Raw genomic sequence first — 26,605 nt, forward strand, 5'->3', positions numbered from 1 at the left:
TGAGCAATATCCAAATGCTACAAGTTATAGAACTGCATTAAAATATTTCAAAGCAGCGTTGTTCCATGATTTATTTAGTAGAAGCAAGATGAGCATTTGTTTATAGCCATGTCTTTTATGTGAATTCCACCCACATGAGATTGTTAGCCTATAGTATGTTTGTTAGTTCTGCCTATGGGCTAAGAGTTTAGATAATCCATAATCTCTGATGTAGAGACCAAATGGAACGTTTCAAAGAACTTCAAGGCTCTTGCAAGCAGAATGATTGTCTTGCATTGGGTATTGAAATTTATTTCCTGAAGTCATTCCCAAAACATCCATGCCTGTGGGAGGATTTGAACCTCTTACTTGGAGAGTAGATGAGCCAACTGCTCTGCCAACCAGAAATTGTTTGCATGTTTTTGTTTTATTTTATTAAATAATGTTTTTAAGCGCATCTTTTACAAAACAAATTCCATTTTCGTGAACCATCAAAAGATAAATTAACATGACACAAAAAAAAAAAAAAAAAATATATATATATATATGCGTTCAGGAACATTGACTCGGTTGTTTTGATACATTTTAATAAAGAGATTTAATAAAGGATTTTCTTAATCATCTCAATAATCGGCATCCTAATATAAAATTCACAGTCGAACTTGAATATGACAATTCCCTACCATTCCTGGATATAAAAACTTTCACGCTGCTCTGGAAAATTTAGAATCTAAATCTAAATTGCGTGGAGAAAACCTACGCAAACTAATAGATATCTTCACAATCAGTCCCATCATTTTCTTCCACAAAAACTTGGAACTATTTCTACCTTGGGACATAGAGCATGGTCTCTTTTATGACCCAGATGAACTTCAAAAAGAAATTAATTACCTCTTACATGTCTTTAAACAAAATGGATATTCTGATAAAACCATTAAAAAATTTCTTCTAAATCCTCCTAGCTATCGCACTGAAGAAATAACCAACTTTAAGGGTAACATCTCCATCCCATACATCAATTCAGTTTCCAAAAAATTAGCTAAAGTTCTTAAGAAGTACAACATCAAACCTTATTCACTACACTTCCAAAAATCCGCTCGCTAGTAAGCCATCCAAAGCCTCATCATCATAATCTGAAATATCCTGGCGTATATAAGATATAGTGTGATTGTAATATCCCTTATTTTGGTCAAACAAATAAATCTATTGAATTATGTATGGAGGAACACAAGAGAGACATCTCTTACAAAAGAAAACATGCCAATGCCTTGTCTAGTCATGTTCTTTTCTCGAACAATCCCGATGATGAACACCAGGGTCATTCAGTCTGCTGGGATAGATCTGAAAATATCTTTCGTTGCCATGATGAGTTTGAAAGAAAAATTGTGGAGTCCAGAGAAATCATCCTTAATCGTGAACATTTAAATAACAATTTGAGCTACAACATCCCTGATAGCCACTCTGCTGTTGTTCAGCCCGGACACAAGAGTTTGCAGCACGCACTCAACAAACAATGCCACGTTTGAAAGAACAACTTAAATGTAAATACAATGTTTATTCATGTCAATTATGTACTGCAGTTTTCCTGTGCTTCTCAGTTTTCAACTTCAGTGTTTTTATTGTTGTTTCTTTTTTTTAGAAGACACCTGAAGAAGGCTGTCAAAAGCCGAAACTAGTAGTGTTTTATATCATTAAAGCCTTACAATTATTCTTGGTTTTAGTCATTAAATCTCTTTATTAAAAAAAAAAAAAAAATAAAATATATATATATATATGCAGGGACCCATCAGTATATTTCTTGGTTGCATGGTTTTCCTCTGGCAGATTGCAGTCACACGGGAATGTTCACAGTAATCAGCATAATCCACCTGTTTTGAGACGTTTCGAACAGAAAAGAATAGGGGTAGGACAGAGTAGCAATATTCAATACCAAACATGAAAGCAAACTTGAATGACAGGCAATTTCAATTAGTGATGTGAGAATATTTCAAAATGGATCATTGGACAAAGACTTATTTCTGCTTCTGGTCCCACAAAAGGTACCAAGGAAGGAAGAGGAGGAATTTTTGGAGTCATTAGAGATGATAGTTGACAAAAGGAAAATGTGGTTTTTGTTGGAGATCTAAACAGTAGATTAGGAAATGAGTAACAGATATATATAGAAACAGTGCAAGATTTGAAACAGAAGTGAGCACCATTTAGTTTTGAGCAGGATAAAAATGAATATAATCATAATGAAAAGAAAAATAATATTATTAGACTTTCAGAGACGCAAGGACTCATTGAGAGTCCATACATCACCCACACCAGCTGTTATACCTTCTTAAACCCATTCACATTGCACCCTCTGTCCAAAAAGAAACCAAACTTTTTGAAAATAGAAGAAACTAGTGGTGCCACCTGTTGTATCTTTTTGTTGTTGAAAGCTGCAACCTTCATTAGTATTGTGTCAACTGTTTATGACATTTGTTTGATTAGAAGCCAAGAGTGACAGTGTGTTTTGATGAACGGTCGGAAAATAAGTTTCAAACAGAGAGCTGTGATTGACTTTTGTGTTAAACTTGGTAAACATTTTACCAAAATGCATCAAATGCTTCAAAAAGCATACGGTGATGAATGCTTATCCTGTACTCAAGTTTACGAGTGGTTTTAAGCGATTTCAAAGTGGTCGTGAGGACTATGAAAACCAGGCCATCCAAAAACTGGACTGAGCAAAGTTAACATCCAAAAAGTTGATTTCATCAAAGAAAACCTGAAATCGTCAGTGAGATTGATTGAAGATGAATTGAGGATTCCAAAATCAACTGTGCACAACATTTTGACCGAACGTTTGGGCCTTCGCAATTTGTTCCTTACAAGTTGACCAATGACCAAAAAATGTATCGAATTGAAAGGACCTCATTAAAACCACTCGTAAGGGCTCAAACTTCCTTGAAACAATCATTACTGGTGACGAAACATGGTGTTTTGAGTATGAACCCAAAACAGAGTGTTGAGTGAAGACCACCAGAAGAGGGGCATCTGAAAAAAAAGTCACTTGGAGAAGTCAAAAGTAAAGACAATGCTGATTTGTTTCTATGATTCCAAGGGCATTATCCACAAAGAATTCATTCCACATGGCCAAACGGTGAATTTTATCTCGAAGTTTTGAAGTGATTGATAGCAAGAATTCGTCGCGTACGGCATGAATATCATGATGCAGGTAGCTGGTCACTTTTGCACGATAATGAACCATGTCATCGTTCGAACATTGTGAGACGGTTTTTGAGCAAAAACCAAGTTTGTGTGTTGGATCACTCGCCGTATTCACCTGATTTAGCACCCTGTGACTTCTTTCTCTTCTCCCAACTTCATTTACTGATTAAAGGAAAGCGATACGACACCATTGAAAATATTCAAGCAGCAGTAACCACAATCCTCAAAAGTATCCCAAAAAATGATATTAAAAAACTCATTTAACGAATTAATCGACCGTGCCAATTGCTGTATCGAAGCCAAGGGAGAGTATATTGATTGAAATAAATTATTTGAATACTTATAATTGGCCGGTGTTTTATTTTCTATCAAAAGTTTGGTTTCGTTTTGGATAGAGGGTGTAGATACACCTCTCTACTTCCACAGGCAAACTGTTCCACTCACAGTTCTGTGAGAAAAATGTAGCTCTTACTCCTTTCTTAACTACACACAAACTTAACTTGACAGATGCATCTTTGTCGTCTCTTCCATCGGTCATATCATGGAAAATTTTATAAACCTCTATCATATTATCTCTCTTTCTGAGGTCTGCAGTGTCTGCTAGCCACATATTCTCAATCTATCCTTGTAATTTACATTCCATTAATCCCAATATCATCTTTGAAACTTTTCTTTGAACCCTTTTTATAGCTTCTTTATCCCCTTAGAATCCAGGAGACAAATCTGTACACAGTAGTTCAAGTGCAAGTCTTGTCAAAGCTTTGTAAAGAGACAAAATGACTTCCTTATCCTTGCATGTCAAGGTTTATTTCAGCATTGCAATTATCCTCTGAGTTGTATTTGTGATTTTTACTATGTGAACTTTGAACTTCAAATTCTTATTCAACATAAAGGTTTAGAGGTGTAGGAGGAGAGTGTGTTCCACGTACTGAGTACTCTGGATGTTAGTAAAGCTGTGGGACTGGATGGTATTTCACGAGTTTTGAGAGAATGTGCTAAGGAACTGACAGTGCCTTTGACCTGTCTTTTCAATGAGTCTGGCTGTGGGAAAGGTGTCCCGTGGAATGGAAGGAAGGTAAGGTAGTGCCATTGCATATAGGATGGTAGCAGACTGGAAGTGTCTAATTATAGGCCAGTTTGTGTGTCATCAGTAGTTAGTAAGATCTTGGAGATAGTAGTGAGGGGACTGTATACAGCATTGGGCAGATGAGGGTAATGTTATCTGTGAAAGTCGACATTGTGAAGGGGCGCTCTTGTTTTAGCAATATGCTAGTCTTTTATGATAAAGTTACAAGAGCATTAGATGAGGGAAGGGCATATACTGCCATTTTCCTAGACTTAGCAAAGGCATTTGACAGGGTGCCACATGATAAGCTGATATTCAAGTTGCAGCACATGGGTCTGGATGTCAGATTGGTCAACTGGATTCAGGATTGGCTGTCCGATAGGTATCAGAGTTGTGGAGCAATATCAAAGAGGCAGACAGTTACAAGTGGTGTTTCACAGAGCTGAGTACTGGACCTATATTGTTTAACCTTTATATCAATGATATTGTCCGTGGATTGCAAGGAGATATTCAGTTGTTTGCGGATAATGCGAAGCTGGGAAGGGTTATTAGTAATAGTGCAGATGTGGTAGCCCTGCAAGAGGATTTGAATAACCTAGACAGATGGGCAAATGAATGGGGGTGTCAGTTTAATGCAGCAAAATGTAAGGTCTCGAGGTTTGGGACACATCGATGGGATGCTGCATACTATATGGGAGGAGTTAAACTGGAGAAAGTAGGGGAGACAGGAGATCTGGGGTTGATGATTGATAGAAAACTGAAATTTAGGGGACATATTGCAAAGGTAGTGAAGGTAACATAGAGAATTGCTGCAATAATGAGAAGGACGCCGACCTGCAGAGATAAAATAGTTATCATTCCGTTGTATAAGACTCTGATCAGATCACACTTAGACTATTATTCTCAGATCTGGTCCCCAGGATTTGAAGGGGATAAATTAACTGTGGAAAGGGTACAAAGGCGGTTAACAAAGATAGTGTCAGGACTGTACAATGTTAGTTATGAGGATTGGTTGAGAGAGTATGGACTGCAGAGTTTAGTGGATAGAAAGAGAGGCAATATGATAGACTTTTAAACTGTTGAGAGGTGGTTACAGGGTTGACACTGGGGAGTTCGTTCGCTTGGTTGAGCAGCAGGAAGGAGTCATGACAAGGGGCCATCCCTTGAAGTTACGAAAGGAAACTGTGAGAAAGAGGGTGAGGAGTGGTTTCTTGCATGGAGGGTGGTTGAACCATGGAATACATTGCCTGATGGAGTGGTGAGATGGAGAACGGTCAATGCGTTTAAGGAGTGGTATGATAGACTTTGTTTCCTGGGAGGGACCCCCCCCCCCTCGATGAGTCTTGACAGACTTGTGTTTCTTAGAAAAGAACCTCCCAAGATGAGTCTTTTGACCCCATGGAGGCCTGAATAATAATAATAATAAAACCAAGCCTCATCAGTTTCTTGCAGCATAGCTCTGCTAATATGTTGCTGGAAATCTCATCATGCTAAGTGCATGATGAGATTTCCTCATCATGCACTTATACTTACTAACATTGAACTGATAGCCATTATCATTTGTCCAAAGCTCCAGCCTATTCAGATCATTCTGTAAGTGCTGGATATCAGTAACATTCCTGATTGCCCTGCTTACTTTTGCATTATCAGCAAATATTGAACATCTCTTGCTAGATTCTTTCTTTAGTAAATCCATACTGTTACTTACAAAGTATAGTTTGTTTGTCCATCCATTTCTGCATGCGAATTCTTACTGACTTCTTTAAAATCGCTAGAGATATTGATAGGTTGAGAGACACAAAAGTTGGCATCACCCTTGTGCAATGGGATTATGATACATTCTTTTCGTTCCTGTAGGAACTTTCTTGAGCTAAGACTGAAATTATGTAAATATATAATGGATCCAGTCAGTTTGGCTGAACATGCTGTTATCATATGTGCTGATATCCCATCTGTCCCTAATGTTGAATTCTTATCCAGATTATGAAACCAGAATTTAAAAGGGATCAAAGTTTGAGCATCTTAAAGGTAAAGCTTTAAGTAATGAGAGATTGAAAACTAGAACAAAACCTTCTGCGGCAAACTTTGAAGAAAATGTGATTCAACTTGCGAGGCATGTGATAAAGTTGTTTGCAAGGATAGAAGAATCTAAGCTTCATTGTATACTCAACAAGTTAGAGGGTCCTGAAAAGAAGGAAATATACCAAAAGTTCTTATGAAGTATGTCAACAGTTGTCCTAAAAAAGTACTGATAAAAATGTAGGAAAAGTAAGCTTTGTAGATAAACAAAAGTTATGAGAAGACTGGTAAGAACATAGAAAATAAATATCAGGATGGGGAAAAATATTCTAGAGGCTATTGAAGAAGCTTAGAAATAGAGTAAAGGACGTCATAAAGGGAATTTGAGATGTTAAGACATAAAAACTGATGATAAAGATCTTGGAAGTCTGGAATAATTACTTTAAAAGACTTAATGAAACAAGTACTGGCAGAACAATGATACAAACAATACACAGAAATACAATCAAGAGTACATATTAATGATTTAATTAAAATTCAGAAACCTGAAATGCAGGAAGTCAACTGTAGGAAATATTTGACCAGAAATGTTCAAATATGGAGGGTAGTGAGTCACGTGAATATATTTATAAAGAATAATAGAATAATTTGTCAAGACACTAAAGTATCACTATACAAGATAATGTTCAAGCCAGTTTTAACTTATCAAACAAATGAGATTTGAACGAAGACTTGAGATCTCAGACATGAGAGTTCTGAGAAGATTTAGAGAAGTGAACAGATGAAAAATAAAGAGATTAGGAAAGAATGAGACATTGTTAGCATTGAAGAAAGTGTGAATAGAGTTAATCAAGCTGAGTTCATTACCAGATAATTGATGAGGATGAAAGAACCGAGTTTTTATGAATATTTCCATAATTCTCATTATCTAAATATCTCTGATCATTCACTCTATGTCATGATGGATGACATCCATCCCTCCTTTGAGCTTTGCCACCAATGCAGGAGTGTTTCAGGGCTCATTTCTCCAACCTATCCTCTTATACCTAAATGACATACTTTCAATTGCTATAAATCCTATCCATAACTTTGTTGACGATAGCACTCCTCCATTCATCCTACTCCTTTGACAGACCATGTAGTTCCCAGACATCCCTTACATTAAGTCATCTGCAGCCTAGTGCTGCAGATGATCTTAATGTAAGGTCTTAATGCCTTAAACACTGATCTCCATGCCATCCTTCAGTGGGACAAGGATAACCTAGTCTCCTTCATTTCTGCCAAAACGTAGTCCTGTCTTTTCTCTCACAAAGGGATCTCCATTCACCTTCCCTTATACACATCACCAGACAGAATGAACTCTTTCCTTGGGCTGACATTTACCTCCAGCCTCTTTTGGCACAACCACATCACATCAGTAGCTTCCTCAACTTCTAAAAAACTGGGTGTTCTTTTCTGCTTAAGAAGTTAGTTTACACCTGCTCAGCTACTAACTAAGGATAGGCAGATAAATCCTATATCAACCTCATAGGTGACCTTTCCCTCACAGGCTCACTCCAACTATCTTACAGATGCAACGTTTCAGCTCTCTCTCTCTCTTCTACAGGTACTTCCAGTCATTGCTCTAGTGAATTGGGAAACATCATTCGTCCACTTACTTTCAGGCCTGTCAAAACAAGAGCAGCAGCTGTGCAACATCCTTTTACAGTACAACTGCAAACTCATCAAATCTACTTTTCTTCTTCCTCATTTATTTCATCTACCTCTGTTCTCTGGAAACAGCCTTCCCCATGATGTGTTTCCTAACAGTTGCAACCTATAGCTTTTTAAGACAAATGTCAATAGGTTTCTTTTGTCTCAACCCTTATCCGCATGGCACTGATGTGCTATAGGTTCTTGTACCTCTCATGTATGATACATATAGTTTTTATATCATATATATCATGTATGATATATATATATATATAGATAGATAGATATTTATTGCGCCTGAAGTATCTTCAGGACTGGGGCAACTCGTGGCAAAGGTGGACTGACTAAGGCAAGTGATGTGAAGTCAGTCCACCTTTGCCACGAGTTGCCCCAGTCCTGAAGATATTTCAGGCGAACTTTGTTTACTTACACTTGGATAAAGGATTAAACTAAATATATAATTTATAGTCTAGCCAAGTGAAACAACTTCCAACATCTTTCTCTAATCCATATATATATATATATATTTATAAAAATAAATTTAACTGACTAGAACCCGAGAAAGTATAACAAAAACCTTTAATACATCACAACTAGTTTCATCGGTGATCCGACTTCTTCAGGTGAGAAATAAAAACATAAGACATAAAATAACACGGTAAAAAATGAACTTTACAGCTTAATAAAAAGCAGAATAATAACAGTCATATTTGAATAGGTGACCGCGTGCTACCGTTGGCATGAGTAGAATGTGTGCGACAGCTAATTTTTGAGCGCCAGTACTGGATTACTGCGCTATGGGAATCGGGTAAATTGTAGCTAAGATTATTGTTTAAATGTGAAGGGTCCAGAACTATTTCTTTTGATTCGATGATTCTTCTTTCGAATTCATCCTTGCAAATATATAAATTAGTAGTGCGTTCCCAATCAACTTGATGTGGCTGTTCTTCAAGGTTAGAGTTTGCCGAGAAAAGGACATGACTGGAAAGGGCGCTCGCTCGTGCTCTACTGTAGGAGATGTCACGTCTATGTTCCTCAAGACGAAGTGAAACAGATTTGTCTGTCTGGCCAAAATAAGGTCGACCACAGTTGCACAAAACTTTATAAACACCAGGAAAATGCAGATGGTTGTGTTTTGGTTTTGGTCGACTCAGAAAAGAACGAAGTTTTGGCAGCGTAGTATAGTCGGTCTTTATGTTGAATTTTTTCAGAATCTTAGCTAGTTTCGGGGTAAGAGTGCTGATAAAAGGCAACTGTATATGAGTGATTGGGTTGGAGTCATCTTCTTGTCGAGGATGTTGGCGTGGTCTCAAGCGTTTAGTGATGTTACGAGACGAATATCCATTATTTAAGAAGGTGTTTTTCAGGAAGTTAAGCTCTGTTTGAAGGTCTTCTTCTGTGGAAATGAGACATCTTGCTCGATGGGCGAGGGTGGAGATGATGCCCAGTTTCTGAGGTGGGAAGTGATGAGAAGAACCATGTAAATATCTATCAGTGTGGGTGGTTTTTCGAAAAATTGAAAATTTAAGACAGTCAGGAAATCTACTGATCTTTAGATCCAAGAAGGGGAGAACGCCGTTAACCTCTAGTTCAGATGTGAATTTAATGTTTTGATGTTGGTTATTTAAATGGTTTAGGAAGTTTTGCAGTTCCTCTAAACTATGTCCCCAAATAAGGAAGACGTCATCGATGTAACGTAACCACAGTTTAGGTTTCAAAGTAGCTGAGGAAATAGCTTTCTCTTCAAAATCTTCTAGAAAAAAATTAGCTAAGACTGGAGATAGAGGGCTGCCCATAGCTAAACCGCTAGTTTGTTTGTATATTTTCTCTTCGTAGCAGAAATAGCCGGAATTGATGCAGTGAGTTAGAAGAGCGAACACTTTTTTAGAAACCTTGTCCTTAAGAAGACTCAGAACTTCATCTGTAGGAACATTCGTAAACAAAGATACGATGTCAAAACTCACCATTCTGTCAGAGTCTATAAGATTCAAAATTTTTATTTTTGAGATGAAATCTTCAGAGTTTTTGATGAAGGAAGAAGAATTGCCAACTAAATGTTTTAAAGAAGCTGCAAGATATTTAGACAGATTGTATGTAGGTGAGTCAATCCCTTCCACAATAGGTCTTAAAGGGGTGTCAACCTTATGGATCTTAGGCAAGCCGTACAACCGAGGAATGAGGGGATGGAGAGAGCGGAGAGATAGTCTTGTATGTCTAGGAAGTTCAGAAGTTGATTTCAGAAGATTGTTTGTACGGTTTTGAAGTTCTCTTGTGGGATCACTTTCTAGCATAGAATACGTATTAGAACTTAACAAGTTGTTCATCTTACAACGGTAGTCAGCTTTGTCTAAGATTACAGTTGCATTCCCTTTATCAGCAGGTAGGATAATAATGTCATTGTTGTTACGAAGTTGGTGTATTGCTTTCCTTTCTGTCGGCGATAGATTATCTGTAGGACGACGACTGTTGTTAATGGTAAAGATGGCTTCGATCCTAAGTAGATTCGCAGTTTGTTTTGGTAATTGTCCAGCTGCCTTCTCAACTTTCGTAAGAAAGAGTTCTTTAGGAATGAAGGTCGGAGAAGGAACGAAGTTAAGGCCCTTTGAGAGCACACTAAGTTCTGCAGGAGAAAGTGTGTGAGAGGATTTGTTAATCACAACATTTTTTAAATTTTGTGAGTTGATATTGGATTGGCGAGTTTGTTCCTGTTTGAGTTGGTTGAATTTTCTGATAAGAATTAATTTGTTGGAGAGTTGCGATCTAGAAGCACGGAGAGAGCTCGTGTTTTTAATATCAATCCAGAACCTGTTGTCTAAAGATGAGTTTAAGTTATTTTCTAAAGAATCTCTTTTGCAGAACAAAGAAGCTAATGTGGACTTGGTATCTGCGATTCTTTCATATAATAAATCAAGTTTAGCCTTGTGATAGATATTATGAGCACGTTTAGTGCGAATCAATTCTTTGAAATCTAAAAACTTTGGGATGACAGAGTGAAATTTGCATCTTTTCAGAAAAACTAACCTATTAATAAAAAGTCCAATTTTTACCAGAGTTTTTTCATAATCCTTGATAAGATGTACATTAACCTCGTCAGAAGGTAGATAAATATTGTTGAAATTAGGATTTACTCGGGATGTATACATTTATAAAAATAAATTTAACTGACTAGAACCCGAGAAAGTATAACAAAAACCTTTAATACATCACAACTAGTTTCATCGGTGATCCGACTTCTTCAGGTGAGAAATAAAAACATAAGACATAAAATAACACGGTAAAAAAATACTACAATTTACCCGATTCCCATAGCGCAGTAATCCAGTACTGGCGCTCAAAAATTAGCTGTCGCACACATTCTACTCATGCCAACGGTAGCACGCGGTCACCTATTCAAATATGACTGTTATTATTCTGCTTTTTATTAAGCTGTAAAGTTCATTTTTTACCGTGTTATTTTATGTCTTATGTTTTTATTTCTCACCTGAAGAAGTCGGATCACCGATGAAACTAGTTGTGATGTATTAAAGGTTTTTGTTATACTTTCTCGGGTTCTAGTCAGTTAAATTTATTTTTATAAATGTATACATCCCGAGTAAATCCTAATTTCAACAATATTTATCTACCTTCTGACGAGGTTAATGTACATCTTATCAAGGATTATGAAAAAACTCTGGTAAAAATTGGACTTTTTATTAATAGGTTAGTTTTTCTGAAAAGATGCAAATTTCACTCTGTCATCCCAAAGTTTTTAGATTTCAAAGAATTGATTCGCACTAAACGTGCTCATAATATCTATCACAAGGCTAAACTTGATTTATTATATGAAAGAATCGCAGATACCAAGTCCACATTAGCTTCTTTGTTCCGCAAAAGAGATTCTTTAGAAAATAACTTAAACTCATCTTTAGACAACAGGTTCTGGATTGATATTAAAAACACGAGCTCTCTCCGTGCTTCTAGATCGCAACTCTCCAACAAATTAATTCTTATCAGAAAATTCAACCAACTCAAACAGGAACAAACTCGCCAATCCAATATCAACTCACAAAATTTAAAAAATGTTGTGATTAACAAATCCTCTCACACACTTTCTCCTGCAGAACTTAGTGTGCTCTCAAAGGGCCTTAACTTCGTTCCTTCTCCGACCTTCATTCCTAAAGAACTCTTTCTTACGAAAGTTGAGAAGGCAGCTGGACAATTACCAAAACAAACTGCGAATCTACTTAGGATCGAAGCCATCTTTACCATTAACAACAGTCGTCGTCCTACAGATAATCTATCGCCGACAGAAAGGAAAGCAATACACCAACTTCGTAACAACAATGACATTATTATCCTACCTGCTGATAAAGGGAATGCAACTGTAATCTTAGACAAAGCTGACTACCGTTGTAAGATGAACAACTTGTTAAGTTCTAATACGTATTCTATGCTAGAAAGTGATCCCACAAGAGAACTTCAAAACCGTACAAACAATCTTCTGAAATCAACTTCTGAACTTCCTAGACATACAAGACTATCTCTCCGCTCTCTCCATCCCCTCATTCCTCGGTTGTACGGCTTGCCTAAGATCCATAAGGTTGACACCCCTTTAAGACCTATTGTGGAAGGGATTGACTCACCTACATACAATCTGTCTAAATATCTTGCAGCTTCTTTAAAACATTTAGTTGGCAATTCTTCTTCCTTCATCAAAAACTCTGAAGATTTCATCTCAAAAATAAAAATTTTGAATCTTATAGACTCTGACAGAATGGTGAGTTTTGACATCGTATCTTTGTTTACGAATGTTCCTACAGATGAAGTTCTGAGTCTTCTTAAGGACAAGGTTTCTAAAAAAGTGTTCGCTCTTCTAACTCACTGCATCAATTCCGGCTATTTCTGCTACGAAGAGAAAATATACAAACAAACTAGCGGTTTAGCTATGGGCAGCCCTCTATCTCCAGTCTTAGCTAATTTTTTTCTAGAAGATTTTGAAGAGAAAGCTATTTCCTCAGCTACTTTGAAACCTAAACTGTGGTTACGTTACATCGATGACGTCTTCCTTATTTGGGGACATAGTTTAGAGGAACTGCAAAACTTCCTAAACCATTTAAATAACCAACATCAAAACATTAAATTCACATCTGAACTAGAGGTTAACGGCGTTCTCCCCTTCTTGGATCTAAAGATCAGTAGATTTCCTGACTGTCTTAAATTTTCAATTTTTCGAAAAACCACCCACACTGATAGATATTTACATGGTTCTTCTCATCACTTCCCACCTCAGAAACTGGGCATCATCTCCACCCTCGCCCATCGAGCAAGATGTCTCATTTCCACAGAAGAAGACCTTCAAACAGAGCTTAACTTCCTGAAAAACACCTTCTTAAATAATGGATATTCGTCTCGTAACATCACTAAACGCTTGAGACCACGCCAACATCCTCGACAAGAAGATGACTCCAACCCAATCACTCATATACAGTTGCCTTTTATCAGCACTCTTACCCCGAAACTAGCTAAGATTCTGAAAAAATTCAACATAAAGACCGACTATACTACGCTGCCAAAACTTCGTTCTTTTCTGAGTCGACCAAAACCAAAACACAACCATCTGCATTTTCCTGGTGTTTATAAAGTTTTGTGCAACTGTGGTCGACCTTATTTTGGCCAGACAGACAAATCTGTTTCACTTCGTCTTGAGGAACATAGACGTGACATCTCCTACAGTAGAGCACGAGCGAGCGCCCTTTCCAGTCATGTCCTTTTCTCGGCAAACTCTAACCTTGAAGAACAGCCACATCAAGTTGATTGGGAACGCACTACTAATTTATATATTTGCAAGGATGAATTCGAAAGAAGAATCATCGAATCAAAAGAAATAGTTCTGGACCCTTCACATTTAAACAATAATCTTAGCTACAATTTACCCGATTCCCATAGCGCAGTAATCCAGTACTGGCGCTCAAAAATTAGCTGTCGCACACATTCTACTCATGCCAACGGTAGCACGCGGTCACCTATTCAAATATGACTGTTATTATTCTGCTTTTTATTAAGCTGTAAAGTTCATTTTTTACCGTGTTATTTTATGTCTTATGTTTTTATTTCTCACCTGAAGAAGTCGGATCACCGATGAAACTAGTTGTGATGTATTAAAGGTTTTTGTTATACTTTCTCGGGTTCTAGTCAGTTAAATTTATTTTTATAAATGTATACATCCCGAGTAAATCCTAATTTCAACAATATATATATATATATATATATATAAAAGTTATGTAAGTGATCATGTTGTGTAAGCTCATCTATGTATAAAACTTCAGAAATTTTAATTTGCTGTTAGGTTAGTGAATTCAGTTAATTGAATGTAGGTTACATAGTTACAAAAGTTAGTTGACATGCAAACCCCTTTATTGACTTAACTGAGGATTTGATTATTTGAGAGTTGAATAATTGAGACATCAGTTTTTTTTTTTTTTTTTTTTTTTTTTTTTTTTTTAAATATGCAACTCCCACCTATGAGGTGCTACCCAAAATTTTGGGAAATTCCACTGCTATAAGGAGTGAGGAGTGAACAGCTGGCAAACTGAGAGCCTGTGTTCTTGGGTTACGTGCATTTTTGTAACATTGTGTTTTAGTGGTTAAGTGATTTTCTTCTCCAACTGAAACGGCAGATTTCAGGGAAAAAAAAATCTGCATCAAATTTTACTTTAACCTAAAAAAAAAATATAAATAAATAAATAAATAAAAATAACTGCTGCAGCAGCAGCTGAGACAAAGCAACATTTGTTACAGTGGAAGTCACCAAATTTACTGTGGCCAAAAAAAGCATGCCAAGTTTGCAGCAATGTCAAGTCAATGTTGATCATTTTTTATATTCCTGATCAAACTGTCAATGGCAAGTTTTAATGAGAGGTTTGAGGTGGCTAAGGGAGAGCATTCAGCACAAATATCCAGACAAGTAGAAGAACTGGCTGGGTTTTCTGAGCAGAACTGGCTGCATTATCAGAGCAGAAAACCCAATGACTGGGTTTTCTGCTCTGATAATGCTTCCAAGTTTTTGGCTTCCAAAAATATAATAGTCATCCCCTTGTGACTTTTTCCTGTTCTCCAAGATGAAATTCTGGTTGAAAGAGCATTGTTTTGACATGATTGAGGAGATCCAGGCAGAATTGCAGGAGGTGCTCAACACAGTCACACTTGAGGACTTCAGGGATGCATGGAATCATGGAAAAATTGCTGGAATCATTGTATACATGTCCATGGGGATTACTGTGAAGAAGTTGGTGGAAACTTGGAGTTAGAGTAATTAATTATTATATTTGGGTGGCACCTCATAGAGTATTGGATGGGCTAAGTTTTATTTTATTTTATTTATTTATTTTTTACATAATTTCTGGAAGCTGCACTGGTTTAGAGACCTAGCATGGAACTTGTTCTAGCCACTTCAGGCTTTCAGTAACTGGATGTATTTTATTTTTTATTTATTTATTTTTTTAATAGTGAAGCCAATGGGGAATCCATAACTATAGAATAACACAAGACATCATCAGTACAAAGATGTCTTATGATACATAATACAAAAGTTATTTACTGTGGCATAAGAGTTATTCTATAGTTAGTAAATTAGATTGTGGTCTCACACTGGTTGATGAAATTCATGTCCCACTTACAAACATCCATGTACATGGCTGATATTGAACTGGTGCCTATACTAGCACAGCCATATTGGTTGTTAAAATATTGAAATACTTTGGTAGTAGTTGTTAAATAGTATAATAGTAGCTGCAATAAGTGGTAAAATTAATTAATATAAATTCTAACTAATTTATATTAATTAATTGTTCACGAGAGGCCATCTATCAACAACCATTGATAGATGGCCTCTTGTCATTGTGACATCTGAGAAACATTCACAGCACTATCTACCAGTTCATCCTGGTTTGGTATGCAGCATAGCTGTGTTGCACTTTCTTTATTAAGCACTCTGTACTTTAGGAGAATCATCCTCAAATTATTTAGTAGTCACTACTACTAAATTTAGTTTTTACTTTGTTTTATTGTTAGCCCAATAAAACAATATTTTCTACACTTGTCGTTGTCTTGTACTCACCATTTTAAATTGCATGCTGTCTCGGCTCCAATCAACCCTTCAGTCAAGTTTTCATCATACAGGTATGTTAATTTAATATCCTTATTTTTAACCTGCCATTAGTAAGGTGGTAGTGTCACAGTTATTTCTTTCTATATCTTTGGGTCTGTGACACCCCACCTTACTAATGCTAGGTTAAACCTTATTAAGTTCAACTGTTTAAGCCTAGTTGTTAAAAAAGGGTTTGCTCCATTTTCTAAAATAGTTTAGTTTTTTCTTCATCATCAGAATTTTTAATGCTGTCTACTGTATAGTTGAAAATATTTCAGTCATGAAATATTTAATAGAACTTCAAGGGAAAAAAAAGCATAAAAAGCCACTGTAATTATTTTCCAGATTAAAGTGGCTTTTTCCTCCCTATTTTGTCATGAATTTTTTCAAAAGTTTGTATTCCTATAAGTAGAAACTTTGTATGGTATTGGAAAAAAATTAATTAAAATATAACAATTACAATTTTCTTTCTTTTTCTTAATTTAGTGTTGATTATGGAACTCAGCGTAGACAATCAAAGAATAATATGGATGAACAAGAGAAGCTAAATAAAATTATCCAGCAAGCAGCAGAGTAAGTATTAAGGAAAGAAATAATTTAAATGTATAATTTTGAATAAGGTTACAGAAGTAAATTTTATCGATAAGTGTGATTTTTTTTTTTTTTTTTTCACTGTATGTGTGAATGAAATAAAGTGGGAATGGTTTTCAGTTATATTTGAATAACTCTAGCATATAAGTTTGATGTGTTATCAGCAAGTTGCTTATTATAACTTTATTTTTTAAATCAGAAATAGCATGCTATATATATATGCCTAAAATTAATATTTGTTACAAACAAAAGAAATATCATGTTAGCCAAACTTACATGAAAACTGTATGAAAGCAGAAATGTTATTAGCATATCTGATACTGATATGCAATCTTCACTGAAAATGATTCAAGTTTAGAAGAAAGTTATTTGAACTTACCTTATTTTTCATTTTTTTCATTCCCTTTATGTAGGTTTAATAACTTTATTACTCCAGAAGTATTGAATGTTGTTTTAATATTGCAAGTTTGAATAATCAATACTCTGAAGATGTGCATCTTGCAACATGACAACAGCTGGTAGGATTTATTGACAAGTGTATGTTCATTAAACAAGATGGGGGAAGAAAGCATAGAGTAGGACAACTTGATGCAGAAAAACAGAGATGAGATAAAATACACTTAGAGACTGATAGAAATTTGTATTCCATTCTGATTTTACTGTTGTAAATGAAGCCTTGATTAGTACAGGGCATTTTATAAAGTCCTTATCTATTTCAGAGAAATAATGGAAAACTCTAATTTCAGATACAAAACAGAAGATATATACATTTATTGAATATTTAATACAAATGTGATGTCAAAATTTTGTAGACACAACGCAGCATGAATTGACATTCATGGGTCTTCTATGATAGCATTTCATATTGCATGCCCTGAATCTGGATGTCAACTTAGACACATGGATATCCAGATCTTTGTTCATTGTTAACAGATTCTGTTTTGAATTTATTCAACAATTTGCATCTTGTCTGGTGGAAATTTTTTTTTTTTCCCCCATTTGGTTATAACATATTGTATTTAACAAGAAATTATATTCTTGTTTTAATCCTATACTCAAGTGTTTCTTATCAAGTGTAATATACATTTAACTAAGCAGGAATATTTTCTATATCTATCTCCTCTTCAGAGTATTTAATAATGTGATACTTTTTTTTTTACTTATATATGGAAAATATGTGACTTCTTCATTGAACCTTGATAGCTTCTCAAGTCAGGCTCGCACTGATGAGATCTCAGCTGGTCTTGGTAGCAACCAGATCATTTGAGGTGTAGGTTATCACTACCCAAACCAGTTTCATCTGGTTTGGATAGTTACTGTTCCTATAATTTTTTGCATTATAGGATACTGAGGCATTTGATGCAAATTCAGCAGTCTCCATATACAAGTAGAACAGTTGTGAAGCTACTTCATGCTTATGCTTGGGCATAAGTACCATATTTTTCACCTTATAAGATGCACCTTTTTATTGGACACATCACATTTTTCATGTCGAATTTTTGGAAAAAAAATATTATTTTCAGTATAAGATGCACAAATTATGCATCAAATATTTCATGTAAATATTAATTTTTTTAATACAAGTATCCATTTATTGGATAAAAAAGCAATTCTTAAAAAATCATCAAATCATGAAAAAATCTAACATAATAATAATGTGCGCGTTTACACATGCACATAAACAAAATAATTTTTTTAAATTTCATTAATCTTCTTTTTAAATCTTTATTCATCTTCACTCTCAAAATTTTCTGTCATCACTGTCTTGAAATAATAAGTCATCTAATGCCACACTTTTGAAAAGATTTTATAATTTCTGGTTTCACTTCATTCCATGAACTCTTTATCCATTTGCACACCTGCAAAACTGTGGTCTTCTTTCTCTTACATGTACTTTGACCTCAAAATTTGAAGATTGCATTCAATTGATTCATTTTTCTCTCATAAATCCTTTAAATGGTTTGTTTTATTGATACATCTTAAGGTTGAAGGCAGAGGTGAATCCTCCTGGGATTACAGCTACTTTTGTGCTCATTTTGCAAAGTTCATTCTTAACAGCTTTGGTTTTATGGCATCTAAACTGATCCCATGCTAACAAAGCAGGTTTCTGACGTAAACTGCTAGGACGTCTGGACCACACCTTCTTAATCCATAACTTCATGTGAGTTTAAATTTACATTCACATTCATCCGAAAGGATGAATGTGAATGTAAACTCCTTTGGGAAGTTTTCCTTTGGGCATTGTTTTTCTTTTAAAAATGGAAAAATGTTCCTTTTGCACAGCATGAAATAACAAAAGTATAGTGGGTTTTTTTTGTGACCAGAAGTTTTAACAATATTTTTTTTTTTTGCGTTTGTAATTAAATCTTGTTTGTGGGCACATCAAAAATTAGAGCACTTCATCCATATTAGCTATCTGTGGAACTCAATAATTTTATTTTTGAATTTATCTGGCATTTTTTGTGATATTTTCGTTTTTGTATGCATGCATACATAAATAATTTCTCTTCAGAAATCTAAAGCATGGCAACTGTGACCCTGTAAAATTGATGTTTCTTTTTGTTGCCAATAATTTTGCTTGTTGAATAATCATTTTTGTAGATGCACAGCAACTTGATCTTCTTTGATCCATTATCCAAGTTTTTAATTCAGTTTCAATTTCTGGCCATTTTGCTACTTTTCTGCATAGATTGTTTTTTAGAATCTGCTTCTATTAATTGCTGCTCTTGTTTTCTCCAAGTTTGTACCATTTTTTTCTATAGGCAGAGGCCCAAAGTGCCACTCTGCTGCCCTGTTGCCATTCTTTTTTGCATACTCAATCACACTACACTTAAACACAATCATATAGCTATGTCTATGCTTTGTAGAATCCATGGGTTATAAAAAAATATAATAAAGTATTGACAGTTTAAATGCATGACCATTACGACCATGCAACTATTCAAACTGATCATGCATTACTGACAAGCAATGATGCACCATAACTGCACATACATAAAAAAACACATTGGTATATAAGATGCACCAGTTTATAGGATGCACCCTAATTTTCAGATAAATTTTCGATACAGAAAAGCGCGTCTTATAAGGCGAAAAATACAGTACATTGTATCCTGTCTGTAGGACTTGCTTATGAAATTTTCTTTCAGATTTCTAATTCCATTACAATTTTTTCCTTGGATATGTGTAGCCATGATTACATGTTCATCTTTGTGGGATTCAGCTAAAAATCAATAAAAACTGATGTTCTGAGGAAACAGATAAGGACTTTATAAGCACCCACTATTATTCTTACTAGACAGCTGTTTCCAAAGACTAAATCAGTCCAATTATAGGAAAGTCTTATCATTCATTTGGTTTTGATGCAAAATAAATTATTTTATGGATAGGAATTTAGATAGACATAATTAAAGTGGATAAAGGACAGAGGACTTAGGAATAATTCTGTATTGATACATGAAAATTAACAGAATTAATTTTTTTTATTAAGCAGTGTGCAAGGATAAAAAAAAATTAGAACTTCCATGTCAGGTACTTAAAGAGGCAGTCACAGAAAAGAAGAAAGCATACTGAAAGTTCATAAATAAGTCAGAATGTGCTCTGAGAGAATACAAAAAAAAAAATGTAAGAAAGTGAAGCAATGTGTAAGATAAGCTAAACGAAAGTCATGGGAATGCTTTGGTAAGGAAATAGAAGATAAATATCAGGAAGGATCAAAATGTTCCAACTTAGAATTTTTGTATTTCTAAGCTTGAATAAGCTTAGAAATACAAGAAAGAGTACTGCAGAAAGAATCAGATGATACAGGTGACATAAAAATTAAAGATATTCTAGATGTCTGGAGTAATTGCTTTGAAAAATTGCAGAATGAAACAATAAGATATAACAGTGTAGAAAATATTTGAGAAAAATTCAGCAGTATATATCACTACATGAGGTAGAAAAAGCCATCCAACATCTGAAATGTGGAAAGGCAGCTGAAGTAGTGATATTCAACCAGAAATGCTCATACGGAGATATAAAAGTTTTTATAGTTGTTGCACTGCATAATTCAGAAGTAGGGATCCCAGATACATTGGAAAAAAATACGGGACACTTATGACCGAGGGTGAAGGTGTAGTATGCGCATCCATCATATATGCCAGTCTTACAAAATGATTCTAACTTTCCAACTGTGTGAGTGATAAGGTTTACTATGCACACACTTTACTAAGTATAAGTAAACAAAGAGTAAATCTAATTGTTAGGCTGCATATTTTCATACTATTATAGATTGTTAATACAGTAATGCTCTTCTCACTTCATCGATTTTGTTATTCAGTCTTGAACTCTAAAATACAGGACAAAAAGCTGTCCCAAAGAGTTTTCTCGGGACAACGGGACGATCTCGTATTTTACGGGACGTCTGGGATCCCTATTCAGAAGGATTAGTCAAAAAGTCAAATTCCAGATGACTAGAGCACTGATCTGATAGAACACATCTATAAAAAAAGGAAATAATGCTTAATTGAGAATTACAGAGAAATTTCTGTACTTAATGTTGCAGGTAAGATTCATGCAAGCTTACTTGAGAGAGGCTAAGAAAAATTGTGTAAGGGAAACTGAGAAGGACAATCTGGGTTCAGGCCAAATATAAATTGTCAATATCAGATTTTCACTTTAAGACAATAGTTAAACAGGACACATTATATAGCAAAAAAATAGTTTATATCTGAGTTGCAAGTCAGCAGTTAGAAATGAAAGCAGGTACAAGGAGATGGTTTGATTCATGTGTTGAGACTTAAGTGAGGACATCACGTTGGAGGTTTAATGGAATATTTACAGCAGTGGGAAAGGATTAAAACTAATTTTAATGCTTCCAATATTTCATCTCAGTCACCGAAAAAGCAGTTTCAGGGATTAGGATTACAAATAACTTTTGTAACAACACACTCAAATACAATATAGTACTAAGTGAAACGTGGGTGACACTAAAGTCCTATCTGCCCACTATGGGCATTTGTAGGTGGCCTAGGATGTAAAGTGGGATCTCTGATAATTAATGTTTCCCAAATTTTGGGAAGTTTCATTAAGTATCCGTTCTACCATATTTGTTTAAAATCAGTTGATTTCTGAGCGCTGCTGGAGATTACATGGAAAATTTTGAAAAATGAGTTATAGACTCAGCCCCTCTAAACCTTCTATCTGGCTAAGATATGTAAATGATGTGTTCTCTATTTGGCCTCATGGTCCAGACACACTAGACTCCTTCCTCAGTCACCTCAATAGCCTACATCCAAGAATCCAATGGTAAAGGAAAATAACAATAGTTTACCCACCTTAGTAACATGCCTTTTTAATGGTCACCTTTCCTTCTCTGTATATAGAAAACCTACTCATATAGGCAGATACATTCATAAACTCTCCCACCACCCCTCTAAACAATATGGCATTATTAAAACTCTAACCAATAGAGCCCACAAGCTCTGTTCCAGTAGAACCTCCCTTTCAACCAAACTGAATCACATACACAAAATCTTCCTTTCCAATGGCTACAGCAATTACAAAATTTAAAAAAAAATCAGTTCCTACCGCATTCCCAGGCCATCGCTTCAGAAGGACTTCAGAAATGCCATCACCATACCCTGCATCAGTGACACATCAGAAAAAATAGCCAGGTCCTTAAAAAAAAAAAAGTACAATCTCCACACACCGTTTAAGCCCTACTGTAAACTTGCTACCCTTATCCGTTCTACCAAAGATCAGCTCCTTCTCTCTCTCTCTCTCTCTCTCTCTCTCAGTGCTTGGAGTATATACAGTACCCTGTTCTTGCAAGCTAGCTTACTTCGGACAGACAGGCAGAGCAGCAACTATCAGTGTAGAAGAACACAAATCAAACATGCACAATCACAACTGTGGTCAGTCTGGCCTTGCAGACCATGTTTCAGATACAACATGGAGAAAAACCAATATGCTCCACCATAGATATATGCTGGCACTCAGAAATCAACCGAATTTAAACAAATACAGTTGCATAAAACTTCCCAAAATTTGGGAAACATTATTTATCAGAGATCCCACTTTACATCCTAGGCCACCTGCAAATGCCCATAGAGGGCACATCACCTAGATAGGACTTTAGTCACTCACATGTTTCACTTAGTATTGTATTTGAGTGTGTTTGAGATTACAAAAGCTATTTGTAATTCTGAAAATGTCTCAGTGACTGAGATGAAATATTGGAAGCAATAAAATTAGTTTTAATCCTTCCCTAGTGCTGTAAATATTCTATTAAACTTCCAACATGAGATGATTTGATGATAAATCAGGTGCGAGACAATGATGCACATTATCATAACTGTTCACCATCATCTATATGGATTACATTATGAAGGAAAGTGACATTAAACCTGATATCAAAATTGGAGGAAGTCAATTGAATAAAATCATATGGAATAAGAGAGAAATTAGTCGGAACACTAAATTAGTTGTATACAAGACAGTGTTCAAACCAGTTTTAACTTATGGATCTGAGAGCTGGGTCAGAAGTAAAACACTTGACCAAAGACTAGAGACCACAGATATGAGAGTCCTGAGATTAGAGGCATGAACAGATGGCATCAATGGCAATATCATATTAAAAACGAGGATATTAGGAAAGAACTTGACATTGTCAGCATCCAGGAATGCATTAGCAGAGCTAATCTCAGGTATATGGTCACTTAAACAGAATGGGGTGATGAAAGATTAGCGAAACAAGTGTTCTCCACCAGGTTGGCAGGAAAACGACCCAGAGGAAAATCGAGATATAGATGGATTGATATGGTACAAAGTGCCTTAGACGATAGAAATATAAGATCTGATAATGTTGGAGTCTTGACAAGTAACAGACTGATTTGGAGGAAAATTGTAGATAGGGAGTTAGTAATGATGTAAATTTTTCATGTAGGACTATCATATCCTGTACACCACTTGAGGGTACATGGCAGGAATTTGATGATGATGATGATGAACTATTTCAGGCACTTTTATAGTGAAGATAGTAAATTAAGTATGGGGAAATAAACAAAGTTGGTATGGTAGAGAGTCAGATAAATTTATATGGAATAAGAGAAATTATTTCGTTTAAACACTAAACTAGCAGTATATGTATATAAGACAGCCTTCAAACTAATTTAACTTTTCTGAGATCTGGGTTAGAAGTAAATCAGTTCATCAAAGACTAGTGATCACAATGAAAGTTCTAAGAAAAATTAGTGAACAGATGACATTGTAGAATCATCATTCAAATTCCTGCCATGTACCCTCAAGGGGTGTAAAGGATATGATAGTACCACATGAAAAAAATTATATCATTACTAACTTCCTATCTACAATTTTCCTCCAAATCAGTCTGTTACTTGTCAAGAGACCAACATTATCAGATCTTATATTTCTATCGTCTAAGGCACTTTGTACTGTATCAATCCACCTATATCTTGGTCTTCCTCTGGGTCGTTTTGCTGCCAACCTGGCAGAGAACACTTGTTTTGCTAATCTTTCTTCGCCCATTCTGTTTAAGTGACCATACGAACTGAGATTAGCTCTGCTAACACATTCCTGGATGTTGACAATGTCAAGTTCTTTCCTAATATCCTTGTTTTTAATATGATATTGCCATTGATGCCATCTGTTCATGCCTCTAATCTCAGGACTCTCATATCTGTGGTCTCTAGTCTATGGTCAAGTGTTTTACTTCTGACCCAGCTCTCAGATCCATAAGTTAAAACTGGTTTGAACACTGTCTTGTATACAGCTAATTTAGTGTTCCGACTAATTTCTCTCTTATTCCATATGAATTTATTCAATTGACTTCCTACCATACCAGCTTTGCTGATTCTGTTGTCTATTTCTATATTTATTTTACCATCTTCAGTAAAAATCGTGCCTAAGTAGCTGAAATGTTTCACTTGTTCCACAGGTTCTCCATTCACAACACAGTTGACATTTTCAGTGATTCTGCCTATTTTCATTGTCTTTGTATTTTTATTGCTGACCTTCATACCATATCTATTACAACAGCTATTTAATTTAGTCAGAGAATCTTGCAGACTTGTAGCGGATTTATTTAGAAGTATAATATCATCCGCATAAAGCAAAGAGCTGATATTAACTTCTCCAATTTTGATATCATGTTTAATACCACTTTCCTTCATAATGTGATCCATATAGATAATGAATAACAGAGGGGATAATGTACATCCATGTCTCACACCAGATTTAACATTAAACCATCTTTCTGTACTTCCTTCAATTCTAACTGCTGACTTACAACTCAAATAAAGACTAAGGATTGCTTGATATAATGCCCCATTAACACCATATAACTGTTGCCTTTTGAATAGCTTCTCTCTTGGCGCCTTGTCATATGCCTTTTCCAGATCTACAAAACTTAAATACAGATCTTTGTTATATTCCCATGATATCTCAACTATTTGTCGTAAAGTGACGATCTGATCCTGATAGCCTCTATTTGGCCTGAATCCAGCTTGTTCTTCACCCAGCTTTTCTTCCACAATTCTTCTCAACCGTTTCTCAAGTATACTTGCATAGATCTTGCCAGGAACACTCAGTAGGGAAATACCTCTGTAATTCTCACATTCAGTTTTATTTCCCTTTTTATACATGGGTACTATGAGAGCTCTACTCCAATCATCGGGAATTCGTCCCTCTGTCCAGGCTTTCTGAACTATGCAGTGCAGCCAGTGTAAGACTCTTATACCACCATACTTCAGCATTTCTGGTCGAATATCATCTACTCCTGCTGCCTTTCCACATTTCAAGCCTTTGATGGCTTTTTCTACTTCAAGTATGGATATGTATTCCTGACTGCATGCCTGGTCAGTGTTTTTTACCTCTGTGCTGTCATCACTGCTTGTTTCATTTAGCAGTTTTTCAAAGTAATTACTCCATACTTCAAGGATATCTTTTTCTACCATATTCATGTCACCTTTATCATCTCTTACTTCTTTTACAGCAATCTTTCCTTCATTCCTAAGCTTCTTCAACAACCTCCAGAATATTTTGCCACCTTCTTGATATTTATTTTCTATATTCTTGCCAAAGTCCTCCCATGACTTTTGTTTAGCTAGTTTTACACACTGTTTAGCTTTCTTACACTTGTCTCTGTATTCTGTAAGAGTAAAAACTGACTTATTTGCCAGGAAATTTTGATATGCTTTCTTCTTTTCCTTCACTGCCTGTTTAACTTCCTGTGTCCACCAGGGAGTTCTGATTTTTTTATCCTTGCAGACAACCTCACCACATGCCTCTCTGGCAGAATCAATCAATGTTTTCTTCAGAGTTTGCCACTGAATCTCCAAGATTTGATTCCTGTTCTCAAACTCTTTCATTTTCTTTTCAATAATCTTTCTGTATTTTAGTCTACAGTTCACATCTGAGAGCTTCTCAACTTTTATTCGCTTTAAAACTTTCTTACATGTTATTCTTTTCAATATGAAATTCAATTTTATCCTGCTCAAGACTAAATAGTGATCACTTCCAATTTCAAATCCTCTGTACACTCTGGTGTCCTGCACCAGGGAGAAAACATCGCTATCAACAATAACATAGTCAATGAGAATTTTCTTATTCCTTGCCTCTTCTCTCCATGTGAATTTGTGCACATTTTTATGTTGGAACATAGTGTTAGTAATAACCAGTCCATGTCCTGAGCAGAAATCCAACAGATATTTGCCATTATTATTAGCTTTGTTCTTTTCTCCAAATTTTCCCAAAATATTTTTGTATGTCTCACAATCATTTCCTACTCTGCTATTCAGATCCCCAACAAGGACCAACTTTTCCTTTTTCATTGTGTCAGTTGCTTTTTCTAAAGCCTCAAAAAATTCCTCCACTTCTACTAAGGTAGAAGTGGAGGAAAAAGAACCTTCTGTGGGACCATAGGCACAAATAAGTCT

The 26,605-nt window shown here is 35.6% G+C and overlaps 1 protein-coding gene across 1 annotated transcript in view; it reads left to right on the top strand.

The window, feature by feature from the left end:
• Positions 1 to 26,605, top strand: part of LOC150104860 (ragulator complex protein LAMTOR1-like) — a 107,957-nt gene that overhangs the window by 27,436 nt on the left and 53,916 nt on the right. The window contains exon 3 of the mRNA XM_090396017.1: positions 16,563 to 16,649. Within this exon, the coding sequence (XP_090252143.1) occupies positions 16,563 to 16,649 (87 nt within the window). The remainder of the gene's footprint in view (positions 1 to 16,562; positions 16,650 to 26,605) is intronic.

The sequence above is a fragment of the Typopeltis vanoorti genome, chromosome 7, assembly GCF_054136105.1.
Source record: "Typopeltis vanoorti isolate ZY-2024b chromosome 7, IOZ_Tvanoo_1.0, whole genome shotgun sequence".
In the NCBI taxonomy this organism is placed as follows: Eukaryota; Metazoa; Arthropoda; class Arachnida; order Uropygi; family Thelyphonidae; genus Typopeltis; species Typopeltis vanoorti.